This window comes from Zonotrichia albicollis, unplaced genomic scaffold (genome assembly GCF_047830755.1).
Source record: "Zonotrichia albicollis isolate bZonAlb1 unplaced genomic scaffold, bZonAlb1.hap1 Scaffold_166, whole genome shotgun sequence".
NCBI lineage: Eukaryota > Metazoa > Chordata > Aves > Passeriformes > Passerellidae > Zonotrichia > Zonotrichia albicollis.
The window spans coordinates 1-26,069 of NW_027428368.1; the positions used below are offsets into that span (position 1 = coordinate 1).

Sequence of the window (26,069 nt, forward strand, 5' to 3'; positions counted from 1 at the left end):
TGTCCCTCCCTGTCCCATCCCTATCCCCTCCCTGTCCCCTCCCTGTCCCCTCCCTGTCCCCTCCCTGTCCCCTCAGTGTCCCCTCTGTGTCCCCATCCCAGTCCCCTCCCGGTCCCCTCTGTGTCCCCTCCCTGTCCTCTCCCTGTCCCATCCCTGTCCCCTCTCTGTCCCATCCCTGTCCCCATCCCTATCCCATTCCTGTCCCCTCTGTGTCCCCTCCATGTTCCCTCCCTGTCCCATCCCTGTCCCATCCCTGTCCCCATCCCTGTCCCCTCCCTGTCCCCATCCCTGTCCCATCCCTGTCCCCTCTCTGTTCCCTCCGTGTCCCCTCCGTGTCCCATCCCTGTCCCCTCCCTGTCCCTCTGTGTCCCATCCCTGTCCCATCCCTGTGCCATCCTGTCCCATCCCTGTCCCCTCCGTGTCCCATCCCTGTCCCCTCCCTGTTCCATCTTTGTCCCATCCCTCTCCCCTCTGTGTCCCCTCTCTGTCCAATCCCTGTCCCCTTTGTGTCCCCTCCCTGTCCCCTCTGTGTCCCCTCCCTGTCCCATCCCTGTCCCCTCCGTGTCCCCTCCATGTCCCATCCCTGTCCCTCCCTGTCCCATCCCTGTCCCCTCTGTGTCCCCTCCCTGTCACCTCTCTGTCCCCTCCCTGTCCCTCCCTGTCCCCATCCCTGTCCCCTTTGTGTCCCCTCTGTGTCCCCTCCCTGTCCCCTCTGTGTCCCCTCCCTGTCCCCTCCCTGTCCCCTCCCTGTCCCATCCCTGTCCCCTCTGTGTCCCCTCCCTGTCACCTCTCTGTCCCCTCCCTGTCCCTCCTGTCCCCATCCCTGTCCCCTTTGTGTCCCCTCTGTGTCCCCTCCCTGTCCCATCCCTGTCCCCTCGTGTCCCCTCCCTGTCCCCTCCCTGTCCCCTCCCTGTCCCTTCCCTGTCCCCTCCCTGTCCCCATTCCTGTCCCATCCCTGTCCCCATCACTGTCCCCTTTGTGTCCCATCCTGTCCCCTCTGTGTCCCCTCCCTGTCACCATCCCTGTCCCCTCTCTGTCCCATCTTTGTCCCATCTCTGTCCCATCCCTGTCCCCTTTGTGTCCCCTCCTGTCCCCTCCCTGTCCAATCCTGTCCATCTTTGTCCCCTCTGTGTCCCCTCTGTGTCCACTCCCTGTCCCCATCCCTGTCCCCCTCCCTGTCCCCTCCCTGTTCCCTCCCTGTCCCCTCCCTGTCCCCTCCCTGTCCCCTCCCTGTCCCCTCCCTGTCCCATCTTTGTCCCATTCCTGTCCCCTCTGTGTCCCCTCCCTGTCCCCTCTGTGTCCCCTCCCTGTCCCCTCCGTGTCCCCTCCCTGTCCCCTCCCTGTCCCCTCTGTGTCCCCTCAGTGTCCCCTCTGTCTCCCCATCCCTGTCCCATCCCTGTCCCCATCCCTGTCCCCATCCCTGTCCCATCCCTGTCCCATCCCTGTCCCCTCAGTGTCCCTCAGTGTCCCATCTCTGTCCCTTCCCTGTCCCCTCCCGGTCCCCTCCCTGTCATCTCTGTGTCCCCATCCCTGTCCCCTCCCTGTCCCCTCCCTGTCCCCATCCCTGTCCCCTCCCTGTCCCATCCCTGTCCCCTCCCTGTCCCCTCCCTGTCCCCTCCCATTCCCATCCCTGTCCCACCCTGTCCCCTCCTCTGTGTCCCCTCCCTGTCCCCATCCTTGTCCCCTCCCTGTCCCATCTTTGTCCCATCCTGTCCCCATCCCTGTCCCCTTTGTGAGCCCTCCCTGTCCCCTCCCTGTCCCCTCTGTGTCCCATCCCTGTCCCCTCCCTGTCCCCTCCCTGTCCCCTCCCTGTCCCATCTTTGTCCCATTCCTGTCCCCTCTGTGTCCCATCCCTGTCCCATCCCTGTCCCCATCCCTGTCCCCTCCCTGTCCCATCCCTGTCCCCTCTGTGTCCCCTCTCTGTCCCCTCCCTGTCCCATCCTGTCCCCTCTGTGTCCCTCTCTGACCCCTCCCTGTCCAATCCCTGTCCCCTCCCTGTCCCCTCCTGTCCTCTCCCTGTCCCATCCCTGTCCCCTCCCTGTCACCATCCTGTCCCCTCCCTGTCCCCTCCCTGTCCCCTCCCTGTCCCCTCCCTGTCCTATCCCTGTCCCCTCCCTGTCCCCTCCTTGTCCCCTTTGTGTCCCCTCCCTGTCCCTTCTCTGTCCCCTCCCTGTCCCCTCCCTGTCCCCTCCGTGTCCCCTCTGTGTCCCCTCCCTGTCCATCCCTGTCCCCTCTGTGTCCCATCCCTGTCCATCCCTGTCCCTATCCCTGTCCCCTCCCTGTCCCATCCCTGTCCCTCTGTGTCCCCTCTCTGTCCCATCCCTGTCCCCTCCCTGTCCCATCCCTGTCCCCTCCCTGTCCCATCCCTGTCCCCTCCGTGTCCCCTCCCTGTCCCCTTTGTGTCCCCTCCCTGTCCCCTCAGTGTCCCCTCCCTGTCCCCTTTGTGTCCCCTCCCTGTCCCCTCCCTGTCCCCTCTCTGTCCCCTCTGTGTCCCCTCCATGTTTCCTCCCTGTCCCCTCCGTGTCCCCTCGGTGTCCCCTCCCTGTCCTCTCCCTGTCCCCTCTCTGTCCCCTCCCTGTCCCATCCCTGTCCCCTCCCTGTCCCCTCCCTGTCCCATCCCTGTCCCCTCCCTGTCCCCTCCCTGTCCCCTCAGTGTCCCCTCTGTGTCCCCTCCCTGTCCCCATCCCTGTCCCATCTTTGTCCCATCCCTGTCCCATCCCTGTCCCCTCTGTGTGCCCTCCCTGTCCCATCCCTGTCCCCTCTGTGTCCACTCCCTGTCCCCATCCCTGTCCCCTCCCTGTCCTCTCCTTGTCCCCCTCCCTGTCCCCTTTGTGTCCCCTCCATGTTTCCTCCCTGTCCCATCCCCTGTCCCATCCCTGTCCCATCCCTGTCCCCTTTGTGTCCCCTTTGTGTCCCCTCCGGGTCCCCTCAGTGTCCCCTTCCCTGTCCCATCCTTGTCCCCTCTGTGTCCCCTCTCTGTCCCATCCGTGTCCCCTTCCTGTCCCATCCCTGTCCCCTCCCTGTCCCATCTTTGTCCCCTCCCTGTCCCATCCCTGTCCCCTCCCTGTCCCATCCCTGTCCCCTCTGTGTCCCCTCTCTGTCCCATCCCTGTCCCCTCCCTGTCCCATCCCTGTCCCATCCCTGTCCCTTCCCTGTCCCCATCATTGTCCCCTCCCTTTCCCCATCCCTGTCCCATCTTTGTCCCTTTTGTGTCCCCTTTGTGTCCCCTCTCTGTCCCCTCCCTGTCCCCTCCCTGTCCCCTCTGTGTCCCATCCCTGTCTCCTCCCTGTCCCCATCCCTGTCCCCTCCATGTCCCCTCTGTGTCCTCTCCCTGTCCCCTCCCTGTCCCCTCCTGTCCCCATCCCTGTCCCCTCCCTGTCCCCTCCCTGTCCCCATCCCTGTCCCCTCCCTGTCCCCATCCCTGTCCCATCCTGTCCCCTCCCTGTCCCCTCCCTGTCCCCTCCCTGTCCCCTCTGTGTCCCGTCCGTGTCCCCTCCCTGTCCCCTCCCTGTCCCCTCCCTGTCCCATCCCTGTCCCCTCTGTGTCCCCTCCCTGTCCCCTCCCTGTCCCCTCCCTGTCCCCTCTGTGTCCCCTCCCTGTCTCTTCCTGTCCCTCCCTGTCCCCTCAGTGTCCCCCCTGTGTCCCCTCCCTGTCCCATCCCTGTCCCATCCCTGTCCCCTCCCTGTCCCCTCCCTGTCCCCTCTCTGTTCTCTCCCTGTCCCATCCCTGTCCCCTCCCTGTCCCCTCCTGTCCCCTCCCTTTCCCCTCCCTGTCCCATCCCTGTCCCCTCTCTGTTCCCTCCCTGTCCCATCTTTGTCCCATCCCTGTCCCCTCCCTGTCCCCTCCCTGTCCCCTCTGTATCCCATCCCTGTCCCCATCCCTGTCCCCTACCTGTCCCCTCATTGTCCCCTCTCTGTTCCCTCCCTGTCCGCTCCCTGTCCCCTTTGTGTCCCCTCCCTGTCCCCTTTGTGTCCCCTCCCTGTCCCCTCCCCGTCCCCTCTCTGTCCCCATCCCTGCCCCCTCTCTGTCCCCTCAGTGTCCCCTCCCTGTCCCATCCCTGTCCCATCCCTGTCCCTTCCCTGTCCCCTCCCTGTCCCATCCCTGTCCCCTCCCTGTCCCCTCCGTGTCCCCTCGGTGTCCCCTCCTCACGATCCGGGCTGGCCGCGCCGCCGGTCGTAGTGGTCGAAGATGGGCGCCCACGCGGAGAAGTTGACGGCGCCGGTGGCGGCGCTGATGAGCGCCATGAGGGTCAGCTTGACCATGTGGCTGACCTGTGTGGGGACAGTGAGGGCCGTGGGTGGGACAAGGGGGACCCGGATGTCCCACATGGGCCACCACACCACACCATAAGGACAAAATGACAAGGAGAAAATGAGAAGTGGTGACCCCGACGTGATGGGGAATACGCAGAACATCTAGAGAAGGTGTGGACGCTTTGAGAAGATAACAACGAGATAAGGACAACTGGTGACCCTGACGTGATGAGGAACATCTAGAGAACGTGTGGAATATTTGAGAAGATAATAACAAGGAGATAACAACAACTGGAGACCCTGACGTGATGGAGAACACACAACCACGAGGAACATCAAGAGAAGGTGTGGATGCTTTGAGAAGATAATAATAATGAGATAACGACAACTGGTGACCCCAACGTGATGAGGAACACAGAACCACGAGGAACATTGAGAGAAGGTGTGGACGCTTTGAGAAGATAATAACAACGAGATAAGGGCAACTGGTGACCCCGACGTGATGAGGAACATCTAGAGAAGGTGTGGACTCTTTGATAATATAATAACAATGAGATAAGGACAACTGGTGACCCCGACGTGATAAGGAACACAGAACCACGAGGAACATTGAGAGAAGGTGTGGACTCTTTGAGAAGATAATAACAACGAGATAATGACAACTGGTGACCCCGACGTGATGGAGACCACAAGGAACATCTAGAGAAGGTGTGGACTCTTTGAGAAGATAACAATGAGATAACGCCAACTGGTGACCCTGAGATGATGAGGAACACGCAGCCATGAGGAACATCTAGAGAAGGTGTGGAAGCTTTGAGAAGATAATAAGAATGAGATAAGGACAAGTGGTGACCCCGACGTGATGGAGAACACGCAGAACATCTAGAGAAGGTGTGGACGCTTTGAGAAGATAATAACAATGAGATAATGACAACTGGTGACCCCAACGTGATGAGGAACATCTAGAGAAGGTGTGGAAGCTTTGAGAAGATAACAACGAGAAAACAACAACTGGAGACCCTGACGTGATGGAGAACACACAACCACGAGGAACATCAAGAGAAGGTGTGGATGCTTTGAGAAGATAATAATAATGAGATAACGACAACTGGTGACCCCAACGTGATGAGGAACACAGAACCACGAGGAACATTGAGAGAAGGTGTGGACGCTTTGAGAAGATAACAACAAGATAATGACAGCTGGTGCCCCCGACATGATGAGGAACATCAAGAGAAGGTGTGGACGCTTTGAGAAGATAATAACAACGAGATAACGACAACTGGTGACCCTGACGTGATGGAGAACACGTAGCCATGAGAACATCAAGAGAAGGTGTGGAATATTTGAGAAGATAATAACAACAAAATAACGACAGCTGGTGACCCGGACGTGATGGAGACCACGCATCCATGAGAACATCAAGAGAAGGTGTGGACGCTTTGAGAAAATAATAACAACGAGATAATGACAGCTGGTGACCCCGACGTGATGGAGAACACGCAACCATGAGGAACATCAAGAGAAGGTGTGGACTCTTTGAGAAGATAACAACGAGATAACGACAACTGGTGACCCCGACGTGATGGAGAACACGCAGCCACGAGGAACATTGAGAGAAGGTATGGACGCTTTGAGAAGATAATAACAACGAGATTACGACAACTGGTGACCCCGACGTGATGACGAATACGCAGCCATGAGGAACACCGAGAGAAGGTGTGGACTCTTTGAGAAGATAATAACAACGAGATAAGGACAACTGGTGACCCTGATGTGATGAGGAACACGCAGCCACGAGGGACATCGAGAGAAGGTGTGGACGCTTGGAGAAGATAACAACGAGATAAGGACAACTGGTGACCCCGACGTGATGAGGAACACGCAGCCATGAGGAACATCGAGAGAAGGTGTGGACGCTTTGAGAAGATAATAACAAGTTAACGACAACTGGTGACCCCGACATGATGAGGAACTGGTGACCCCGATGTGATGGAGAACACTCGGCCATGAGGAACATCTAGAGAAGGTGTGGACGCTTTGAGAAGATAATAACAACGAGATAATGACAACTGGTGACACCTAATTGATGAGGAACATCTAGAGAAGGTGTGGACTCTTTGAGAAGATAACAACAAGATAACGACAACTGGTGACCCCGACGTGATGAGGAACACTCAGCCATGAGGAACATCTAGAGAAGGTGTGGACTCTTTGAGAAGATAATAACAATGAGATAACGACAACTGGTGACCTTGACGTGATGGAGAACACGCAGCCATGAGAACATCGAGAGAAGGTGTGGAAGCTTTAAGAACATAATAACAACGAGATAACGACAACTGGTGACCCCGACGTGATGAGGAACATCGAGAGAAGGTGTGGACTCTGGTGACCTGACGTGATGGAGAACATGCAGCCACGAGGAACATCGAGAGAAGGTGTGGAATATTTGAGAAGATAATAACAACGAGATAAGGGCAACTGGCGACCCTGACGTGATGAGGAACATTGAGAGAAGGTGTGGACTCTTTGAGAAGATAACAACGAGATAACAACCACTGGTGACCCCGACTTGATGGAGAACACGCAGCCATGAGGAACATCTAGAGAAGGTGTGGACGCTTTGAGAAGATAACAATGAGATAACAACCACTGGTGACCCCAACGTGATGGAGAACACACAGCCATGAGGAACATCTAGAGAAGGTGTGGACGCTTTGAGAAGATAATAACAACGAGATAACAACCACTGGTGACCCCGACTTGATGGAGAACATGCAGCCATGAGGAACATCTAGAGAAGGTGTGGACGCTTTGAGAAGATAACAACAATAGGATAACAACAGACCTGCACCAGCATCACGGTGGCCACCAGGGCCAGCAGGGCGATGTAGCTGAAGTACTTGGGGTGCTCGGTGCAGCCGCCGCCGCCGCCGTCACCGGCACGGGGTGGCCCTGAGGTGGCGTTGGTCACCGGCCAGCGGTGGTGGTGGCAGGCCAGCTGGGGACATGGGGGGAAGGTCAGAATGGGGATACCATGGACACCAGGGTGGTGTAACTGCAATATCTGAGCTGTTCCTCGTAGCCACCACCCCATGGTGGCCCTGATGTCACCACCCCATGGTCCCCATGGCAGCTGAGCAGGGGACATGGGGACATGGTTGTCACCATGGACAACAGGGTGATGGAGCTGTAATGCTGAGGGTGCTCCTCACAGCCACCACCCAATGGTGGCCCTGATGTCACCACCCCATGGTGGCCCCAATGTCCTGTTGGTCACCACCCCATGGTCCCCATGGCAACTGAGATGAGGACATGGGGACATGGTGGCCACCATGGTGATGGAGCTGTAATGCTGAGGCTGCTCCTCACTGTGGCCCTGATGTCCCACTGGTCACCACCCCATGGTGGCCCTGAGGTCCCTTTGGTCACCGGCCAGCGGTGGTGATGGCAGGCCAGCTGGGGACATGGGAAGGGGGTCAGTGTGGGGACATGGGGACACCATGGACACCAGGGCTGTGTAATTCAGTGTTTTAGTTGCTGCATGAAGCCACCACCCCATGGTGGCCCCAATATCCTATTGGTCACCACCCCATGGTACCCATGGCAGCCAAGATGGGGACATGGGGACAAAGTGGTGGCCACCATGACCACCAGGGTGATGAAGCTCCAATATCTGGGCTGCTCTTCACAGCCACCACCCCCTGATGTCCTGATGTCACCACCACAGGGTGGCCCTGAGGTGGCGTTGGTCACCAGCCGGCGGTGGTGGTGGCAGGCCAGCTGGGGACATGGGGAGAAGGTCAGAATGGGGACATGGGGACACCACGGACACCAGGGTGGTGTAACTGCGATATCTGAGCTGTTCCTTGTTGTCACCACCCCATGGTGGCCCTGATGTCACCACCCCATGGTCCCAATGACAGCTGAGCTGGGGACATGGGGACATGGTTGTCACCATGGACAACAGGGTGATGGAGCTGTAATGCTGAGGGTGCTCCTCACAGCCACCACCCCATGGTGGCCCTGATGTCACCACCCCATGGTGACCACAATGTCCCATTGGTCACCACCCCATGGTCCCCATGGCAGTGCAGAAGGGGATATGTGGACATGGTTGCCACCATGGCCACCAGGGTGATGAAGCTCCAATATCTGAGCTGCTCCTCACAGCCACCACCCCCTGATGTCCTGATGTCCTGATGTCACCACCACGGGGTGGCCCTGTGGTGGCGTTGGTCACCGGCCAGCGGTGGTGGTGGCAGGCCAGCTGGGGACATGGCGAGAAGGTCAGAATGGGGACATGGGGACACCATGGCCACCAGGGTGGTGTAACTGCAATATCTGGGCTGTTCCTCGTAGCCACCACCCCATGGTGGCGCCATTGTCACCACCCCATGGTCCCCATTGCAGCTGAGGAGGGGACATGGGGACATGGTTGTCACCATAGACAACAGGGTGATGGAGCTGTAATGATGAGCTGCTCCTCACAGCCACCACCCCGTGGTGGCCCCAATGTCCTGTTGGTCACCACCCCATGGTCCCCATGGCAACTGAGATGAGGACATGGGGACACGGTGGCCACCATGGCCACCAGGGTGATGGAACTCAATGTTTTGGCTGCTCCTCACAGCCACCACCCCATGGTGACCCTGATGTCCCATTGGCCATCACCCCATGGTCCCCACAGCAGCCAAGATGGAGACACAAGGGTAGGGTCAATCTGGGGACATGGGGACACCTTGGCCACCACGGCCACCAGGGTCATGTAACTCAGTGTCTTGGCTGATCTTTGAAGCCACCACCCCATTGTTCACCACCCTGTGTCCTCCACAACATCCCAGTTGGGGACATGGTGACAAAGTGGTGACCACCATGGCCACCAGGGTGATGGAGCTGCAGTATCTGGGCTGCTCCTCACAGCCACCACCCCATGGTGTCCCCATTGGTCACCACCCCAAGGTGTCCCCATGGCAGCTGAGATGAGGACATGGGGACATGGTGGCCACCATGGCCACCAGGATGGAGCAACTCAGTGTTTTGGCTGCTCCTCACAGCCAAAACCCCATGGTGACAACAATGTCCCACTGGTCATCGCCCCATGGTCTCCATGGTAGCCAAGCTGGTGACATGGTGGCCACCATGGCCACCAGGATGATGGAGATGCAATATCTGGGCTGCTCCTCACAGCCACCACCATCATGGTGTCCCTGATGTCCCACTGGCCACCACCCCATGGTCACCATGATAGCCAGGATGGGGACACGAGGACACGGTGGCCACCATGGCCACCAGGGTGATGGAACCCAGTGTTTTGGCTGCTCCTCACAGCCACCACCCCGTGGTGACCCTGATGTCCCACTGGCCACCACCCCATGGTCCCCATGGCAGCCAAGATGGAGACACAAGGGTAGGGTCAATCTGGGGACATGGGGACACCATGGCCACCACGGCCACCAGGGTGATGTAACTCAGTGTCTTGGCTGATCTTTGAAGCCACCACCATCATGGTGGCCCTGATGTCCTGATGTGACCACCCCATGGTCCCCATGGCAACTGAACTGGAGTTATGGGGACACGGTGGTGGCCACCAGGGTGATGGAGCTGTAATGCTCAGGCTGTTCCTCACAGCCACCACCCCATGGTGACCCTGATGTCCCATTGGCCACCACCCCATGGTGACCCCGAGGTGCCACTGGTCACCACCCCATGGTCCTCATTGCAGCCAAGCTGGGGACACGGTGGCCACCATGGCCACCAGAGTCATGTAACTCAATGTCTTGGCTGATCTTTGAAGCCACCACCCCATGGTGACCCTGATGTCCTGATGTCACCACCCCACCGTGTCCCTGATGTCCCACTGGTCACCACCCCACGGTGTCCCTGATGTCCCACTGGCCACCACCCCATGGTCACCATGATAGTTAAGATGGGGACACGAGGACATGGTGGCCACCATGGCCACCAGAGTCATGTAACTCAATGTCTTGGCTGATCTTTGAAGCCACCACCCCATGGTGACCCTGATGTCCCACTGGCCACCACCCCATGGTCACCATGATAGCCAAGATGGGGACACGAGGACACGGTGGCCACCACGGCCACCAGGGTCATGTAACTCAATGTCTTGGCTGATCTTTGAAGCCACCACCATCATGGTGTCCCTGATGTCCTGATGTCACCACTCCATGGTCCCCATGACAACTGAACTGGGGACATGGGGACACTGTGGTGGCCACCAGGGTGATGGAGATGCAATATCTGGGCTGCTCCTCACAGCCACCACCCCATGGTGTCCCTGATGTCCCACTGGTCACCACCCCATGGTCACCATGATAGCCAAGGTGAGGACACGAGGACACGGTGGCCACCATGGCCACCAGGGTCATGTAACTCAATGTCTTGGCTGATCTTTGAAGCCACCACCCCATTGTTCACCACCCTGTGTCCTCCACAACATCCTAGTTGGGGACATGGTGACAAAGTGGTGACCACCATGGACACCAGGGTGATGGAGATTCAATATCTGGGCTGCTCCTCACAGCCACCACCCCATGGTGTCCCCATTGGTCACCACCCCATGGTGGCCCTGATGTCCCACTGGCCACCACCCCATGGTCATCATGGCAGCCAAGCTGGGGACACGAGGACACGGTGGCCACCATGGCCACCAGGGTGATGGAACTCAGTGTTTTGGCTGCTCCTCACAGCCACCACCCCATGGTGACCCTGATGTCCCATTGGCCATCACCCCATGGTCCCCATGGCAGCCAAGATGGAGACACAAGGGTAGGGTCAATCTGGAGACATGGGGACACCATGGCCACCACATCCACCAGGGTCATGTAACTCAATGTCTTGGCTGATCTTTGAAGCCACCACCCCATTGTTCACCACCCTGTGTCCTCCACAACATCCCAGTTGGGGACATGGTGACAAAGTGGTGACCACCATGGCCACCAGGGTGATGGAGATGCAATATCTGGGCTTCTCCTCACAGCCACCACCCCATGGTGTCCCTGATGTCCCATTGGTCACCACCTCATGGTCCCTGTGGTAGCCAAGGTGGGGACACGAGGACACAGTGGCCACCATGGCCACCAGGGTCATGTAACTCAATGTCTTGGCTGATCTTTGAAGCCACCACCATCATGGTGGCCCTGATGTCCTGATGTCACCACCCCATGGTCCCCATGGCAACTGAACTGGAGTTATGGGGACATGGTGGTGGCCACCATGGACACCAGGGTGATGGAGATGCAATATCTGGGCTGTTCCTCACAGCCACCACCCCATGGTGTCCCCATTGGTCACCACCCCATGGTGTCCCTGATGTCCCACTGGCCACCACCCCATGGTCACCATGATAGCCAGGATGGGGACACGAGGGCACGGTGGCCACCACGTCCACCAGGGTCATGTAACTCAATGTCTTGGCTGATCTTTGAAGCCACCATCCCATGGTGACCCTGATGTCCCACTGGCCACCACCCCATGGTGTCCCTGATGTCCCACTGGCCACCACGCCATGGTCCTCATGGCAGCCAAGCCGGGGACATGGGGACACCGTGGCCACCACGGCCACCAGAGTCATGTAACTCAATGTCTTGGCTGATCTTTGAAGCCACCACCCCATTGTTCACCACCCTGTGTCCTCCACAACATCCCAGTTGGGGACATGGTGACAAAGTGGTGACCACCATGGCCACCAGGGTGATGGAACTCAGTGTTTTGGCTGCTCCTCACAGCCACCACCCCATGGTGTCCCTGATGTCCCACCGGCCACCACCCCACGGTGTCCCTGATGTCCCACTGGCCACCACCCCATGGTCACCATGATAGCCAAGATGGGGACACGAGGACACGGTGGCCACCATGGCCACCAGAGTTCTGTAACTCAATGTCTTGGCTGATCTTTGAAGCCACCACCATCATGGTGTCCCTGATGTCACCACCCCATGGTCCCAGTGGCAACTGAGCTGGGGACATGGGGACATGGTGGCCACCATGGACAACAGGGTGATGGAGCTGTAATGCTGAAGGTGCTCCTCACAGCCACCACCCCATGGTGACCCTGATGTCCCACTGGTCATGACGCCATGGTGACTCTGATGTCCCATTGGCCATCACCCCATGGTGACCCTGATGTCCCACTGGCCACCACTCCATGGTGACCCTGATGTCCCACCGGCCACCACCCCATGGTCACCATGATAGCCAAGATGGGGACACGAGGACATGGTGGCCACCACAGCCACCAGAGTCATGTAACTCAATGTCTTGGCTGATCTTTGAAGCCACCACCCCATGGTGGCCCTGATGTCCCACTGGCCACCACCTCATGGTCACCATGATAGCCAAGATGGGGACATGGGGACATGGTGGTGGCCACCAGGGTGATGGAGATGCAATATCTGGGCTGCTCCTCACAGCCACCACCCCATGGTGTCCCTGATGTCCCACTGGCCACCACCCCACGGTCACCATGATAGCCAAGATGGGGACACGAGGACACGGTGGCCACCACGGCCACCAGGGTCATGTAACTCAATGTCTTGGCTGATCTTTGAAGCCACCACCATCATGGTGTCCCTGATGTCCTGATGTCACCACTCCATGGTCCCCATGACAACTGAACTGGGGACATGGGGACACAGTGGTGGCCACCAGGGTGATGGAGATGCAATATCTGGGCTGCTCCTCACAGCCACCACCCCATGGTGTCCCCATTGGTCACCACCCCAAGGTGTCCCCATGGCAGCTGAGATGAGGACGTGGGGACATGGTGGCCACCATGACCACCAGGATGGAGCAACTCAGTGCTTTGGTTGCTTCTCACAGCCACCACCCCATGGTGGCCACAAGGTCCCACTGGTCACGGCCCCATGGCCACCATGATAGCCAAGGTGGGGACACGGGGACACGGTGGCCACCATGGCCACCAGGGTGATGGAACTCAGTGTTTTGGCTGCTCCTCACAGCCACCACCCCACGGTGTCCCTGATATCCTGATGTCACCACCCCATGGTGACCCTGATGTCCCATTGGCCATCACCCCATGGTCCCCACAATAGCCAAGATGGAGACACAAGGGTAGGGTCAATTTGGGGACATGGGGACACCGTGGCCACCACGGCCACCAGGGTCATGTAACTCAATGTCTTGGCTGATCTTTGAAGCCACCACCATCATGGTGACCACAATGTCCCACTGGCCACCACCCCATGGTCACCATGATAGCCAAGATGGGGACACGAGGACACGGTGGCCACCACGGCCACCAGAGTCATGTAACTCAATGTCTTGGCTGATCTTTGAAGCCACCACCATCATGGTGTCCCTGATGTCCCATTGGCCACCACCCCATGGTCACCATGATAGCCAATATGGGGACACGAGGACACGGTGGCCACCATGGCCATCAGGGTGATGGAGCTGCAGTATCTGGGGTGCTCCTCACAGCCACCACCCCATGGTGTCCCTGATGTCACCACCCCATGGTGACCCTGATGTCCCACCGGCCACCACCCCAGCTCGATGTCCCCTCGGCGTGGTGTCCCCTCCTCACCATGTCCACGATGTCGGCCGCGGTCACCACGGCCACGGCCGCCATGGCCCACGAGTTGCGCGCCCAGCGCGTGCGGTCGATCCAGGTGGAGAAGGCCACCAGCTTCTTGGGGAAACCCTTTGGGGACAACATGGCTGAGGTCACCATGGATGTGACACCCATTGTCCCCATGATGTCACCCATTGTCCCCACGATGTCACCCATTGTCCCCAGGTCCCCAACCCCTCGTTCCCCAACCCCCGTCGCCGGCTGCGTTTGCGGGACCTGGCCGAGCACGTGGTGTCCCCGGGCTGTCCCTGGGCTGTCCCTGGGCTATCCCAATGATGTCCCCATGATGTCCCCATGGTGTCACCCATTGTCCCCAGGTCCCCAACCCCTCATTTCCCAACCCCCGTCGCCGGCTGCGCTTGTGGGACCTGGCTGAGCGCGTGGTGTCCCCAGGCTGTCCCCGTGGTGTCCCCATGGTGTCCCTGACCTGTCCTGGCAATGTCCCAATGGTGTCACCCATTGTCCCCACGATGTCACCCATTGTCCCCAGGTCCCCAACCCGTCGTTCCCCAACCCTCGTCGCAATTGCGGGACCTGGCTGAGCGCGTGGTGTCCCCAGGGTGTCCCTGTGGTGTCCCTGGGCTATCCCAATGGTGTCCCAATGATGTCCCCATGATGTCCCCACGATGTCACCCATTGTCCCCATGGTGTCCATGACCTGTCCTGGCAATGTCCCCACAATGTCACCCTCATTGTCCCCAGGTCCCCAACCTGTCATTTCCCAATCCCCATCGCCAGCTGCGTTTGCAGGACCTGGCCGAGTGCGTGGTGTCCCCAGAGTGTCCCTGGGCTGTCCCCAGGCTGTCCCAATGGTGTCCCAATGATGTCCCCATGATGTCCCCATGATGTCACCCATTGTCCCCAGGTCCCCAACCCATCGTTCCCCAACCCTCGTCGCAATTGCGGGACCTGGCCGAGCGCCCGGTGTCCCCAGGGTGTCCCTGTGGTGTCCCCATGGTGTCCCTGACCTGTCCTGGCAATGTCCCAATGGTGTCACCAATTGTCCCCATGGTGTCCCCATTGTCCCCAGGTCCCCAACCTGTCATTTCCCAACCCCCGTCGCCGGCTGCGCTTGCGGGACCTGGCCGAGAGCGTGGTGTCCCCAGGGTGTCCCCATGGTGTCCCTGGGCTATCCCAATGGTGTCCCCACGATGTCACCCATTGTCCCCAGGTCCCCAACCTGTCATTTCCCAATCCCCATCACCAGCTTCGTTTGCAGGACCTGGCCGAGCGCGTGTTGTCCCCGGGCTGTCCCTGTGGTGTCCCCATGGTGTCCCTGACCTGTCCTGGCAATGTCCCAATGGTGTCACCCATTGTCCCCATGATGTCACCCATTGTCCCCAGGTCCCCAACCCGTCGTTCCCCAACCCTCGTCGCAATTGCGGGACCTGGCCGAGCGCGTGGTGTCCCCAGGGTGTCCCTGGGCTGTCCCTGGCCTATCCCAATGATGTCCCCACAATGTCACCCATTGTCCCCAGGTCCCCAACCTGTCGTTCCCCAACCCCCGTCGCCGGCTGCGTTTGCAGGACCTGGCCGAGCGCGTGGTGTCCCCGGGCTGTCCCTGTGGTGTCCCCATGGTGTCCCTGACCTGTCCTGGCAATGTCCCAATGGTGTCACCAATTGTCCCCATGGTGTCCCCATTGTCCCCAGGTCCCCAACCCGTCGTTCCCCAACCCTCGTCGCAATTGCGGGACCTGGCCGAGCGCGTGGTGTCCCCAGGGTGTCCCTGGTCTGTCCCTGGGCTATCCCAATGATGTCCCCATGATGTCCCCAAGGTGTGTCCCCACCACCTCACCCTGGGGAAGACGGCGGCCAAGGAGCAGAGCGTCAGCGCCACCAGCAGCACCTCGCCCACCACGAACGTCACGTAGTTGGTCACCAACCTGCCCAAATGTGCCATGGAGAACCTCAGAGGTGACACCTTTGGGTGCCACCACGGTGTCCCCGAGGTGTCCCCCCACCAGGGTCCTACCAGGGGTCGATGGTGGCCTCCACCAGGGTGGTGAAGATGAGGACCACGCAGGAGCAGCTGAAGGCGGCGCCGCTCTGCTTCTCCTTCTCCACCGAGTAGCGCGTCTCCATGTCGGGGTCGGTGAAGCGCAGCGACAGCCGGAACGTGCTCTGACCCTTCAGGCTGTGGGGTTTATGGGGAATTTTGGGGATTTTAGGGAATTTTGGGGGTTTTAGGGAATTTTGAGGTTTTTATGGAATTTTTGTGGATTTTTTTTGAGGAATTTTTGCAGATTTTTTGAGGAATTTTTGCAGATTTTTGGAGAAATGTTTGCAGATTTTTGGGGAAATTTTGGGGAATTTTTGTGGATTTTATGGAGGGATTTTTGGGGAATTTTGGGGGGATTTTGGGGGATTATTTGAGGGATTTTTGCGGATTTTTTTGAGGAATTTTTGCAGATTTTTTGGAGGGATTTTTAGGGAATTTTGGGAATTTTTGGGGGATTTTTGGGGATTTTTTGAGGAATTTTTGCAGATTTTTAGAGGGATTTTTGGGGAAATTTTGGGAATTTTTGCAGATTTTTTGGAGGGATTTTTGGGGATTTTTTTGAGGAATTTTTGCAGAGTTTTTAGGGGAAATTTTGGGCATTTTTGCAGATTTTTTGGATGGATTTTTGGGGGATTTGGGGGGATTTTATTGAATTTTGGGTTTGTTATGGAACTTTGGGGTTTTTATGGAATTTTTGGGGGATTTTTTCGAGTAGCGCGTCTCCATGTCGGGGTCGGTGAAGCGCAGTGACAGCCGGAACGTGCTCTGACCCTTCAGGCTGCGGGATTTCAGGAATTTGGGAATTTTGGGGTTTTTATGGAATTTTGGGGTTTTTTGAGGAATTTTTGCAGATTTTTTGGGGATTTTTGGGGAAATTTTGGGAATTTTTGCAGATTTTTGGGGGGTTTTTGGAGGAATTTTTGCGAATTTTTTGGGGATTTTGGGGGGAAATTTTGGGAATATTTGGAGGGATTTTGGGGGATTTTATGGAATTTTTGGTGATTTTTTGAGGAATTTTTGCAGATTTTTTTGAGGGATTTTTGAGGAAATTTTGCAGATTTTTTGGGGATTTTGGGGAAAATTTTGGGGAATTTTTGCAGATTTTTGGAGGGGTTTTTAGGGAAAATTTGAGGAATTTTTGCAGATTTTTTGGGGCTTTTTGGGGAAGTTTTGGGAATTTTTGCAGATTTTTTGGGAGGGAATTTTGGGGGATTTTTCTGAGGAATTTTTGGGGAGTTTTTTTGAGGAATTTTTGCAGATTTTGGGGGATTTTTGGGGAAATTTTGAGAATTTTTGCAGATTTTTGGGAGGATTTTTGGGGAAATTTTGGGGAATTTTTGCAGATTTTTTGGAGGGATTTTTAGGCAATTTTGGGGAATTTTTGGGGATTTTTGGGGATTTTTTTGAGGATTTTTTGGGGGATTTTTGGGGAAATTTTGGGAATTTTTGCAGATTTTTTGGAGGGATTTTTGGGAATTTTTGGGCATTTTTTTGAGGAATTTTTGCAGACTTTTTGGGGATTTTTGGGGAAATTTTGGGAATTTTTGCAGATTTTTTGGACAGATTTTTGGGAATTTTTGGGGGATTTTTGGGGATGTTATGGAATTTTGGGTTTTTATGGAATTTTTGGGATTTTTCCGAGTAGCGCGTCTCCATGTCGGGGTCGGTGAAGCGCAGCGACAGCCGGAACGTGCTCTGACCCTTCAGGCTGTGGGATTTATGGGGAATTTTGGGGATTTTAGGGAATTTTGGGGGTTTTATGGAATTTTGGGGATTTTTTTGAGGAATTTTTGTGGATATTTTGGGGATTTTTGGGGAAATTTTGGGGAATTTTTGCAGATTTTTTGCGGATTTTTGGAGGAATTTTTGCAAATTTTGGGGGGATTTTTGGGGGAAATTTTGGGAATTTTTGGAGGGATTTTTGGGGATTTTTTTGAGGAATTTTTGCAGATTTTTTGAGGAATTTTTGTAGATTTTTGGAGGGATTTGTGGGAATTTTTGGGGACTTTTTGGGGATTTTTTGAGCAATTTTTGCAGATTTTTTGGGGATTTTTGTAGATTTTTGGAGGGATTTTTGGGGAAATTTTGGGATTTTTAGGGATTTTATGGGATTTTTTTGAGGAATTTTTGCAGATTTTTTTGGGATTTTGGGGGAAATTTAGGGAATTTTTGCAGATTTTTTGGAGGGATTTTTGGGGAATTTTGGGAATTTTGGAGAGATTTTTGGGGGATTTTTGCGGATTTTTTGGGGATTTTTCCGAGCAGCGCGTCTCCATGTCGGGGTCGGTGAAGCGCAGCGACAGCCGGAACGTGCTCTGACCCTTCAGGCTGCGGGGTTTGGGGGGAATTTTGGGATTTTATGGAATTTTGGGGATTTTAGGGAATTTTGGGGGTTTTATGGAATTTTTGGGGATTTTTTGAGGAATTTTTGCAGATTTTTTGGGGATTTTGGGAAATTTTGGGAATTTTTGGGGATTTTTTGAGGAATTTTTGCAGATTTTTAGGGGATTTTTGCGGAAATTTTGGGGAATTTCTGTAGATTTCTTGGAGGGATTTTTTGGGGATTTTTTGGGGATTTTTTGAGGAATTTTTGCAGATTTTTTGGGGATTTTTGGGGAAATTTTGGGGAATTACGCAGATTTTTTGGAGGGATTTTTGGGGAATTTTGGGGGGATTTTGGGTGATTTTTTGGAGGAATTTTAGCAGATTTTTGGAAAATTTTGGGGGGATTTTTTGAGTAATTTTTGCAGATTTTTGTGGAAATTTTGGTGAATTTTTGTATATTTTTGGAGGGATTTTTTTGGGGTATTTTGGGGAATTTTCAGAGATTTTGAGTATTTTGTTAGGAATCATCAGGATTGTAACGAAATTTTCGGGATTTTTTTTTTTTAATTTTTGGAATATTTGAGAATTTTTTTTTTTTATTATTTTTTTGGGGAATTTTTTTGGGAATTTTTGGGGGCGATTCCCGCGTCACTCACGCCCGGATGCTCTCGCGCTCCAGCAGGGCCTCGTTGAGGAGCCGGTTCAGCTCCTGCTCGTTCTGCGCCGCCCCCGCCACGCGCTCGGCCAGGTCCCGCAGGCGCAAACGGCGCCGAGGGTTCGGGAACGACGGGTTGGGGACCTGGGGACAATGAGGGGACATCGTGGGGACATCATTGGGACACCATGGGGACACCATTGGGATAGCCCAGGGACACCGCAGGGACACCCTGGGGACACCACGCGCTCGGCCAGGTCCAGCAAGCGCAGCCGCCGACGCGGGTTCGGGAACGAGGGGTTGGGCACCTGGGGACAATGGGTGACATTGTGGGGACACCAAGGGGACATCATGGGGACAATGGGTGACACCATTGGGATGGCCCAGGAACACTGCAGGGACAGCCTGGGGACACCATGCGCTCGGCCAGGTCCCGCAAGCGCAGCCGCCGACGCGGGTTCGGGAACGAGGGGTTGGGCACCTGGGGACAATGGGTGACATCATGGGGACATCATTGGGACAGCCTGGGGACATCATTGGGAGAGCCCAGGGACAGCCCAGGGACACCACGCGCTCGGCCAGGTCCCACAATCGCAGCCGGCGACGGGGATTGGGAAATGAGGGGTTGGGGACCTGGGGACAATGGGTGACATTGTAGGGACAACATTGGGGACATTGCCAGGACAGCCCAAGCACAGCCAGGGACACTGCAGAGACACCATGGGGACAGCCTGGGGACACCACGCACTCGGCCAGGTCCCGCAAGCGCAGCCGGCGACGAGGATTGGGGAATGATGGATTTGGAACCTGGGGACAATGGGTGACACCATGGGGACATCATTGGGACACCATTGGGATAGCCCAGGGACACTGCAGGGACAGCCTGGGGACACCACGCGCTCGGCCAGGTCCCGCAAGCGCAAACGGCGACGCGGATTGGGGAACGAGGGGTTGGGGACCTGGGGACAATGGGTGACATTGTGGGGACAATGGGTGACACCATTGGGACATTGCCAGGACAGGTCAGGGACACCATGGGGACACCACAAGGACAGCCTGGGGACACCACGCGCTCGGCCAGGTCCCGCAAACGCAGCCGGCAACGCGGATTGGGGAACGAGGGATTGGGGACCTGGGGACAATGGGTGACACCGTGGGGACACTGTGGTGACATTGCCAGGACAGCCCAAGCACAGCCAGGGACACTGCAGGGACACCAAAGGGACACCCTGGGGACACCACGCGCTCGGCCAGGTCCCACAAACGCAGCTGGTGACGGGGGTTGGGGAATGATGGGTTGGGGACCTGGGGACAATGGGTGACACCATTGGGACATTGCCAGGACAGGTCAGGGACAGCCTGGGGACACCACAGGGACAGCCTGGGGACACCAAGCACTTGGCCAGGTCCCGCAAACGCAGCCGGCGACGGGGATTGGGGAATGACAGGTTGGGGACCTGGGGACAATGGGTGACATTGTGGGGACATCATTGGGCCCAGGGACACGGCAGGGACAGCCTGGGGACACCAAAGGGACACCATGGGGACACCACGCGCTCGGCCAGGTCCCGCAAATGCAGCCGGCGATGCAGATTGGGGAACAAGGGGTTGGGGACCTGGGGACAATGAGTGACATTGTGGGGACATCATGGGGACATCATTGGGATAGCCCAGGGACACCACAGGGACAGCCTGGGGACACCACGCGCTCGGCCAGGTCCCGCAAACGCAGCCGGCGACGGGGATTGGGGAATGATGGATTTGGAACCTGGGGACAATGAGGGGACATCGTGGGGACATCATGGGGACATCATTGGGATAGCCCAGGGACACCCTGGGGACACCACGCGCTCGGCCAGGTCCCGCAAACGCAGCCGGCGACGGGGATTGGGGAATGACGGGTTGGGGACCTGGGGACAATGGGTGACATCATGGGGACACCAAGGGGACATCATGGGGACAATGGGGGACATCATTGGGATGGCCCAGGGACACTGCAGGGACAGGCTGGGGACACCAAAGGGACACCCTGGGGACACCACGCACTCGGCCAGGTCCCGGAAGCGCAGCCGGCGACGCGGGTTGGGGAACGATGGATTTGGAACCTGGGAACAATGGGTGACATTGTGGGGACATCATGGGGACAGCCTGGGGACATCATTGGGATAGCCCAGGGACAGGTCAGGGACACCCTGGGGACACCAAAGGGACAGCCTGGGGACACCACGCGCTCGGCCAGGTCCCGCAATCGCAGCCGGCGACACGGATTGGGGAACGATGGATTTGGAACCTGGGGACAATGGGTGACATCGTGGGGACACCATTGGGACACCATGGGGACACCATTGGGACAGCCCAGGGACACTGCAGGGACAGCCCAGGGACACCATGGGGACACCACGCGCTCGGCCAGGTCCCACAAACGCAGCCGGCGACGCGGGTTCGGGAACGAGGGGTTGGGGACCTGGGGACAATGAGGGTGACACCGTGGGGACATCATGGGGACACCCAGGGGGGACATGGTGGGGACACCAAGGGGACAACATGGGGAGACACCAAGGGGACATGGCAGGGACAGCCCAAGGACACCGTGGGGACACCACAGGGACACCAAGGAGACACCGTGGGGACAGCGTGGGGACATGGTGGGGACAGCAAGGAGACAACACGGGGAGACACCAAGGGGACAATTTGGGGACACCAAGGGGACAACACGGGGAGACACCAAGGGGGGACATGGCAGGGACACCACAGGACACCCTGGGGACACCACGGGGACACCAAGGAGACGCCATGGGGACATCTTGGGGACACCGTGGGGACATGGTGGGGACACGGTGGGGACACCATGGGGACACCGCAGGGACAGCGTGGGGACATGGTGGGGACACCAAAGGGACAACAAGGGGAGACACCAAGGGGACAATTTGGGGACACCAAGGGGACATTGTGGGGACAGCCTGGAGACACCAAGGGGACACCAAAGGGACAGGGCAGGGACACTGAGGAGACACCCACCCTGGGGACACCACAGGACACCAAGGGGACACCAAAGGGACACCAAGGGGACACCAAAAGGACACCTTGGGGACACCACGGGGACACCAAGGAGACACGGTGGGGACACGGTGGGGACACGGTGGGGACAGTTTGGGTACCTCGGTGTCGTCGTCGTCGTCGAGCTCCGCGGAGCTGCTGCGGCCGCGCTCGGCGTCCTCGGGCGGCTCCGGGCTGAGGCCACCGTTGGCGGTGACAGGAGGGGGGGACACGCCGTGGGACGAGGACAGGGACAGCTTCTGTGGGGACAGGGACATGGTGGGTGACACCTTGTCACTGTGTCACTGTGTCACTGTGTCACCATGTCACTGTGTCACCGTGTCACTGTGTCACTGTGTCACCAGTGTCACCTCCCACATCCCCAGTGTCCCCAGTGTCCCCACCACTGTCACCCACCACGCCATTGACGTGATCATTGGCAATGTCCCCATAACCCATGTCCCCAGTGTCCCCACCATTGTCCCCATGTCCCCGTTGGTGCCACTCACCACGCCATTGACACAATCAATGTCAATGTCCCCACACCCATGTCCCCATTGTTCCCCCACATTGTCCCCACTGTCCCCGTTGGTGTCACTCACCACACTATTGACACAATCAATGTCAATGTCCCCATGTCCCCGTTGGTGCCACTCACCACACCATTGACACACTCAATGTCAACGTCCCCATTGTGTCCCCATGTCCCCATGTCCCCTTTGGTGCCACTCACCACACCATTGACACAATCAACGTCAACGTCCCCATTGTGTCCCTGTGTCCCCAGTGTCCCCAGAGGTGTCACTCACCACACCATTGACACACTCAATGTCAATGTCCCCACACCCATGTCCCCATGTCCCCATTGGTGCCACTCACCACACCATTGACACAATCAATGTGAATGTCCCCACACCCATGTCCCCATGTCCCTGTTGGTGCCACTCACCATTCCATTGACACAATCAATGTCAACGTCCCCACACCCATGTCCCCATGTCCCTGTTGGTGTCACTCATCATTCCATTGACACAATCAATGTCAACGTCCCCACACCCATGTCCCCATGTCCCTGTTGGTGTCACTCACCATTCCATTGACACAATCAATGTCAATGTCCCCACTGTCCCCATGTCCCCGTTGGTGCCACTCACCACGCTGTGGGACACAAACAATGTCAACGTCCCCATTGTGTCCCCATGTCCCCACTGTCCCCATCGGTGCCACTCACCACTCCATTGACACAATCAATGTCAATGTCCCCACACCCATGTCCCCATGTCCCCATGTCCCTGTTGGTGCCACTCACCATTCCATTGACACAATCAATGTCAACGTCCCCATTGTGTCCCCATGTCCCCGTTGGTGCCACTCACCACACCATCGACACAATCAATGCCAACATCCCCATGTCCCCATGTCCCCAGTGTCCCCGTTGGTGTCACTCACCACACCATCGACACAATCAATGTCAATGTCCCCACACCCATGTCCCCATGTCCCCATTGTCCCCATTGGTGTCACTCGCCACGCCATTGACACAATCAATGTCCCCACACCCATGTCCCCATGTCCGTGTTGGTGCCACTCACCACGCCATTGACACAATCAATGTCAATGTCCCCATTGTCCCCCCCAGTGTCACCACCACTGTCCCCAGGGGTGCCACTCACCATTCCATTGACACAATCAATGTCAACGTCCCCATTGTGTCCCCATGTCCCCATGTCCCCATCGGTGCCACTCACCACACTGTGGGACACAATCAATGTCAACGTCCCCACACCCATGTCCCCATGTCCCTGTTGGTGCCACTCACCACACCATTGACACAATCAATGTCAATGTCCCCACACCCATGTCCCCATGTCCCCATGTCCCTGTTGGTGTCACTCACCACACTGTGGGACACACTCAATGTCAATGTCCCCACACCCATGTCCCCATGTCCCCAGTGTCCCCGTTGGTGCCACTCACCATGCCGTTGACACAATCAATGTCAACGTCCCCACACCCCATGCCCATGTCCCCATGTCCCTGTTGGTGCCACTCACCACGCCATTGACACAATCAATGTCAACGTCCCCATTGTGTCCCCATGTCCCCATGTCCCCACCGGTGTCACTCACCATTCCATTGACACAATCAATGTCAATGTCCCCATTGTGTCCCCATGTCCCCACTGTCCCCGTTGGTGTCACTCACCATTCCATTGACACAATCAATGTCAATGTCCCCATTGTCCCCAGCGGTGCCACTCACCATTCCATTGACACACTCAATGTCAACGTCCCCATTGTGTCCCCATGTCCCCACTGGTGCCACTCACCATGCCGTTGACACAATCAATGTCAACATCCCCATGTCCCCATGTCCCCATGTCCCCACTGTCCCCACCAGTGTCACTCACCACTCCATTGACACAATCAATGTCAATGTCCCCACACCCATGTCCCCATTGTCCCCATTGGTGCCACTCACCACGCTGTGGGACACACTCAATGTCAACGTCCCCATTGTGTCCCCATGTCCCCATGTCCCCATGTCCCCGTCGGTGCCACTCACCACGCCGTTGACGCCGTGCCGCAGCCCCTGCTTGGGGACCACCACCAGGTAGGTGACAATGCCCTTGTCCCTCAGGTAGTCGCAGCGGGAGCCGCCCTCGCCCGGCTCCACCTCGAACTCCCCCTTGAGGCAGTCCACGGTGCTCTGCGAGATGTGCACGCGCCTGCACGGCCACCGCGTGTCACCTCGGTGTCACCTCCGTGTCACCGAGTAGTGACACCATCACTGGCAACGTCCCCATACCCCATGTCCCCATTGTCCCCACCTGTGCCATTCACCACAGTGTTGGCACCATCATTGGCAATGTCCCCACACCCATGTCCCCACCGGGTGTCACCTCGGTGTCACCTTGGTGTCACCTCAGTGTCACCGACCATGCCATTGACACCATCACTGGCAATGTCCCCATACCCCATGTCCCCATTGTCCCCACCTGTGCCGTTCACCACACTGGTGACAAAATCAGTGGCAATGTCCCCACACCCCATGTCCCCATGTCCCCATGTCCCCTCGGTGTCACCCCAGTGTCACTCACCATGCCATGACACCATCACTGGCGATGTCCCTTCACCCCATGTCCCCATTGTCACCCCACTGTCCCCACCTGTGCCATTCACCACAGTGTTGGCACGATCGGTGGGAATGTCCCCACACCCATGTCCCCATGTCCCCACCATTGTCCCCAGTGTCCCCAGTGTCCCCATTGACCCCAGCATTCCTGGTGTCCCCACCACTGTCACTCCCCACGCCATTGACACAATCAGTGGCAATGTCCCCACACCCATGTCCCCATGTCCCCCCCATTGTCCCCACTGTCCCCGTTGGTGTCACTCACCACGCCATAGGCACAATGTCAATGTCTGCACACCCATGTTCCCAGTGTCCCCATTGTCCCCATTATCCCCATTGTCCCCATTGTCCCCAGTGTCCCCATTGTCCCCAGTACTTCTGGTGTCGCCATCACTGTCATTCACCACCTCAGTGTCCCCAGTGTCCCCAGTGTCCCCAGTGTCCCCAGTGTCCCCATTGTCCCCATTGTCCCCACTGTCCCCATTATCCCCATTGTCCCCATTGTCCCCAGTACTTCTGGTGTCCCCATCACTGTCATTCACCACCTCAGTGTCCCCAGTGTCCCCACCACTGTCACTCACCACGCCATTGACACAATCAGTGGCAATGTCCCCACACCCACGTTCCCAGTGTCCCCACCATTGTCCCCATTGTCCCCACCACTGTCACTCACCATACCATTGGCACAATCAGTGTCAATGTCCCCACACCCAGGTCCCCAGTGTCCCCAGTGTCCCCAGCATTCCTGGTGTCCCCATCACTGTCATTCACCACCCCAGTGTCCCCAGTGTCCCCATTGACCCCAGTACTCCTGGTGTCCCCATCACTGTCATTCACCACCCCAGTGTCCCCAGTGTCCCCATTGTCCCCAGTACTCCTGGTGTCCCCATCACTGTCATTCACCACCCCAGTGTCCCCACCACTGTCACTCACCATGCCATTGGCACAATCAGTGTCAATGTCCCCCCACCCACGTCCTCAGTGTCCCCATTGTCCCCAGTGTCCCCATTGTTCCCAGTGTCCCCACTGTCCCCAGTACTCCTGGTG

The 26,069-nt window shown here is 57.2% G+C and overlaps 1 protein-coding gene across 1 annotated transcript in view; it reads right to left on the reverse strand.

Moving 5' to 3' along the window:
- Positions 1 to 4,151: 4,151 nt before the first annotated feature.
- LOC141727655 (adenylate cyclase type 3-like) overlaps positions 4,152 to 26,069 on the reverse strand; it is a gene marked incomplete at its 3' end in the record, with an annotated part of 69,359 nt that continues 47,441 nt past the window's right edge. The window contains 8 exon segments of the mRNA XM_074533922.1: positions 4,152 to 4,271; positions 7,105 to 7,257; positions 13,825 to 13,941; positions 15,668 to 15,755; positions 15,845 to 16,006; positions 18,853 to 18,995; positions 22,010 to 22,147; positions 24,453 to 24,615. Of these exon segments, the coding sequence (XP_074390023.1) occupies positions 4,152 to 4,271; positions 7,105 to 7,257; positions 13,825 to 13,941; positions 15,668 to 15,755; positions 15,845 to 16,006; positions 18,853 to 18,995; positions 22,010 to 22,147; positions 24,453 to 24,615 (1,084 nt within the window).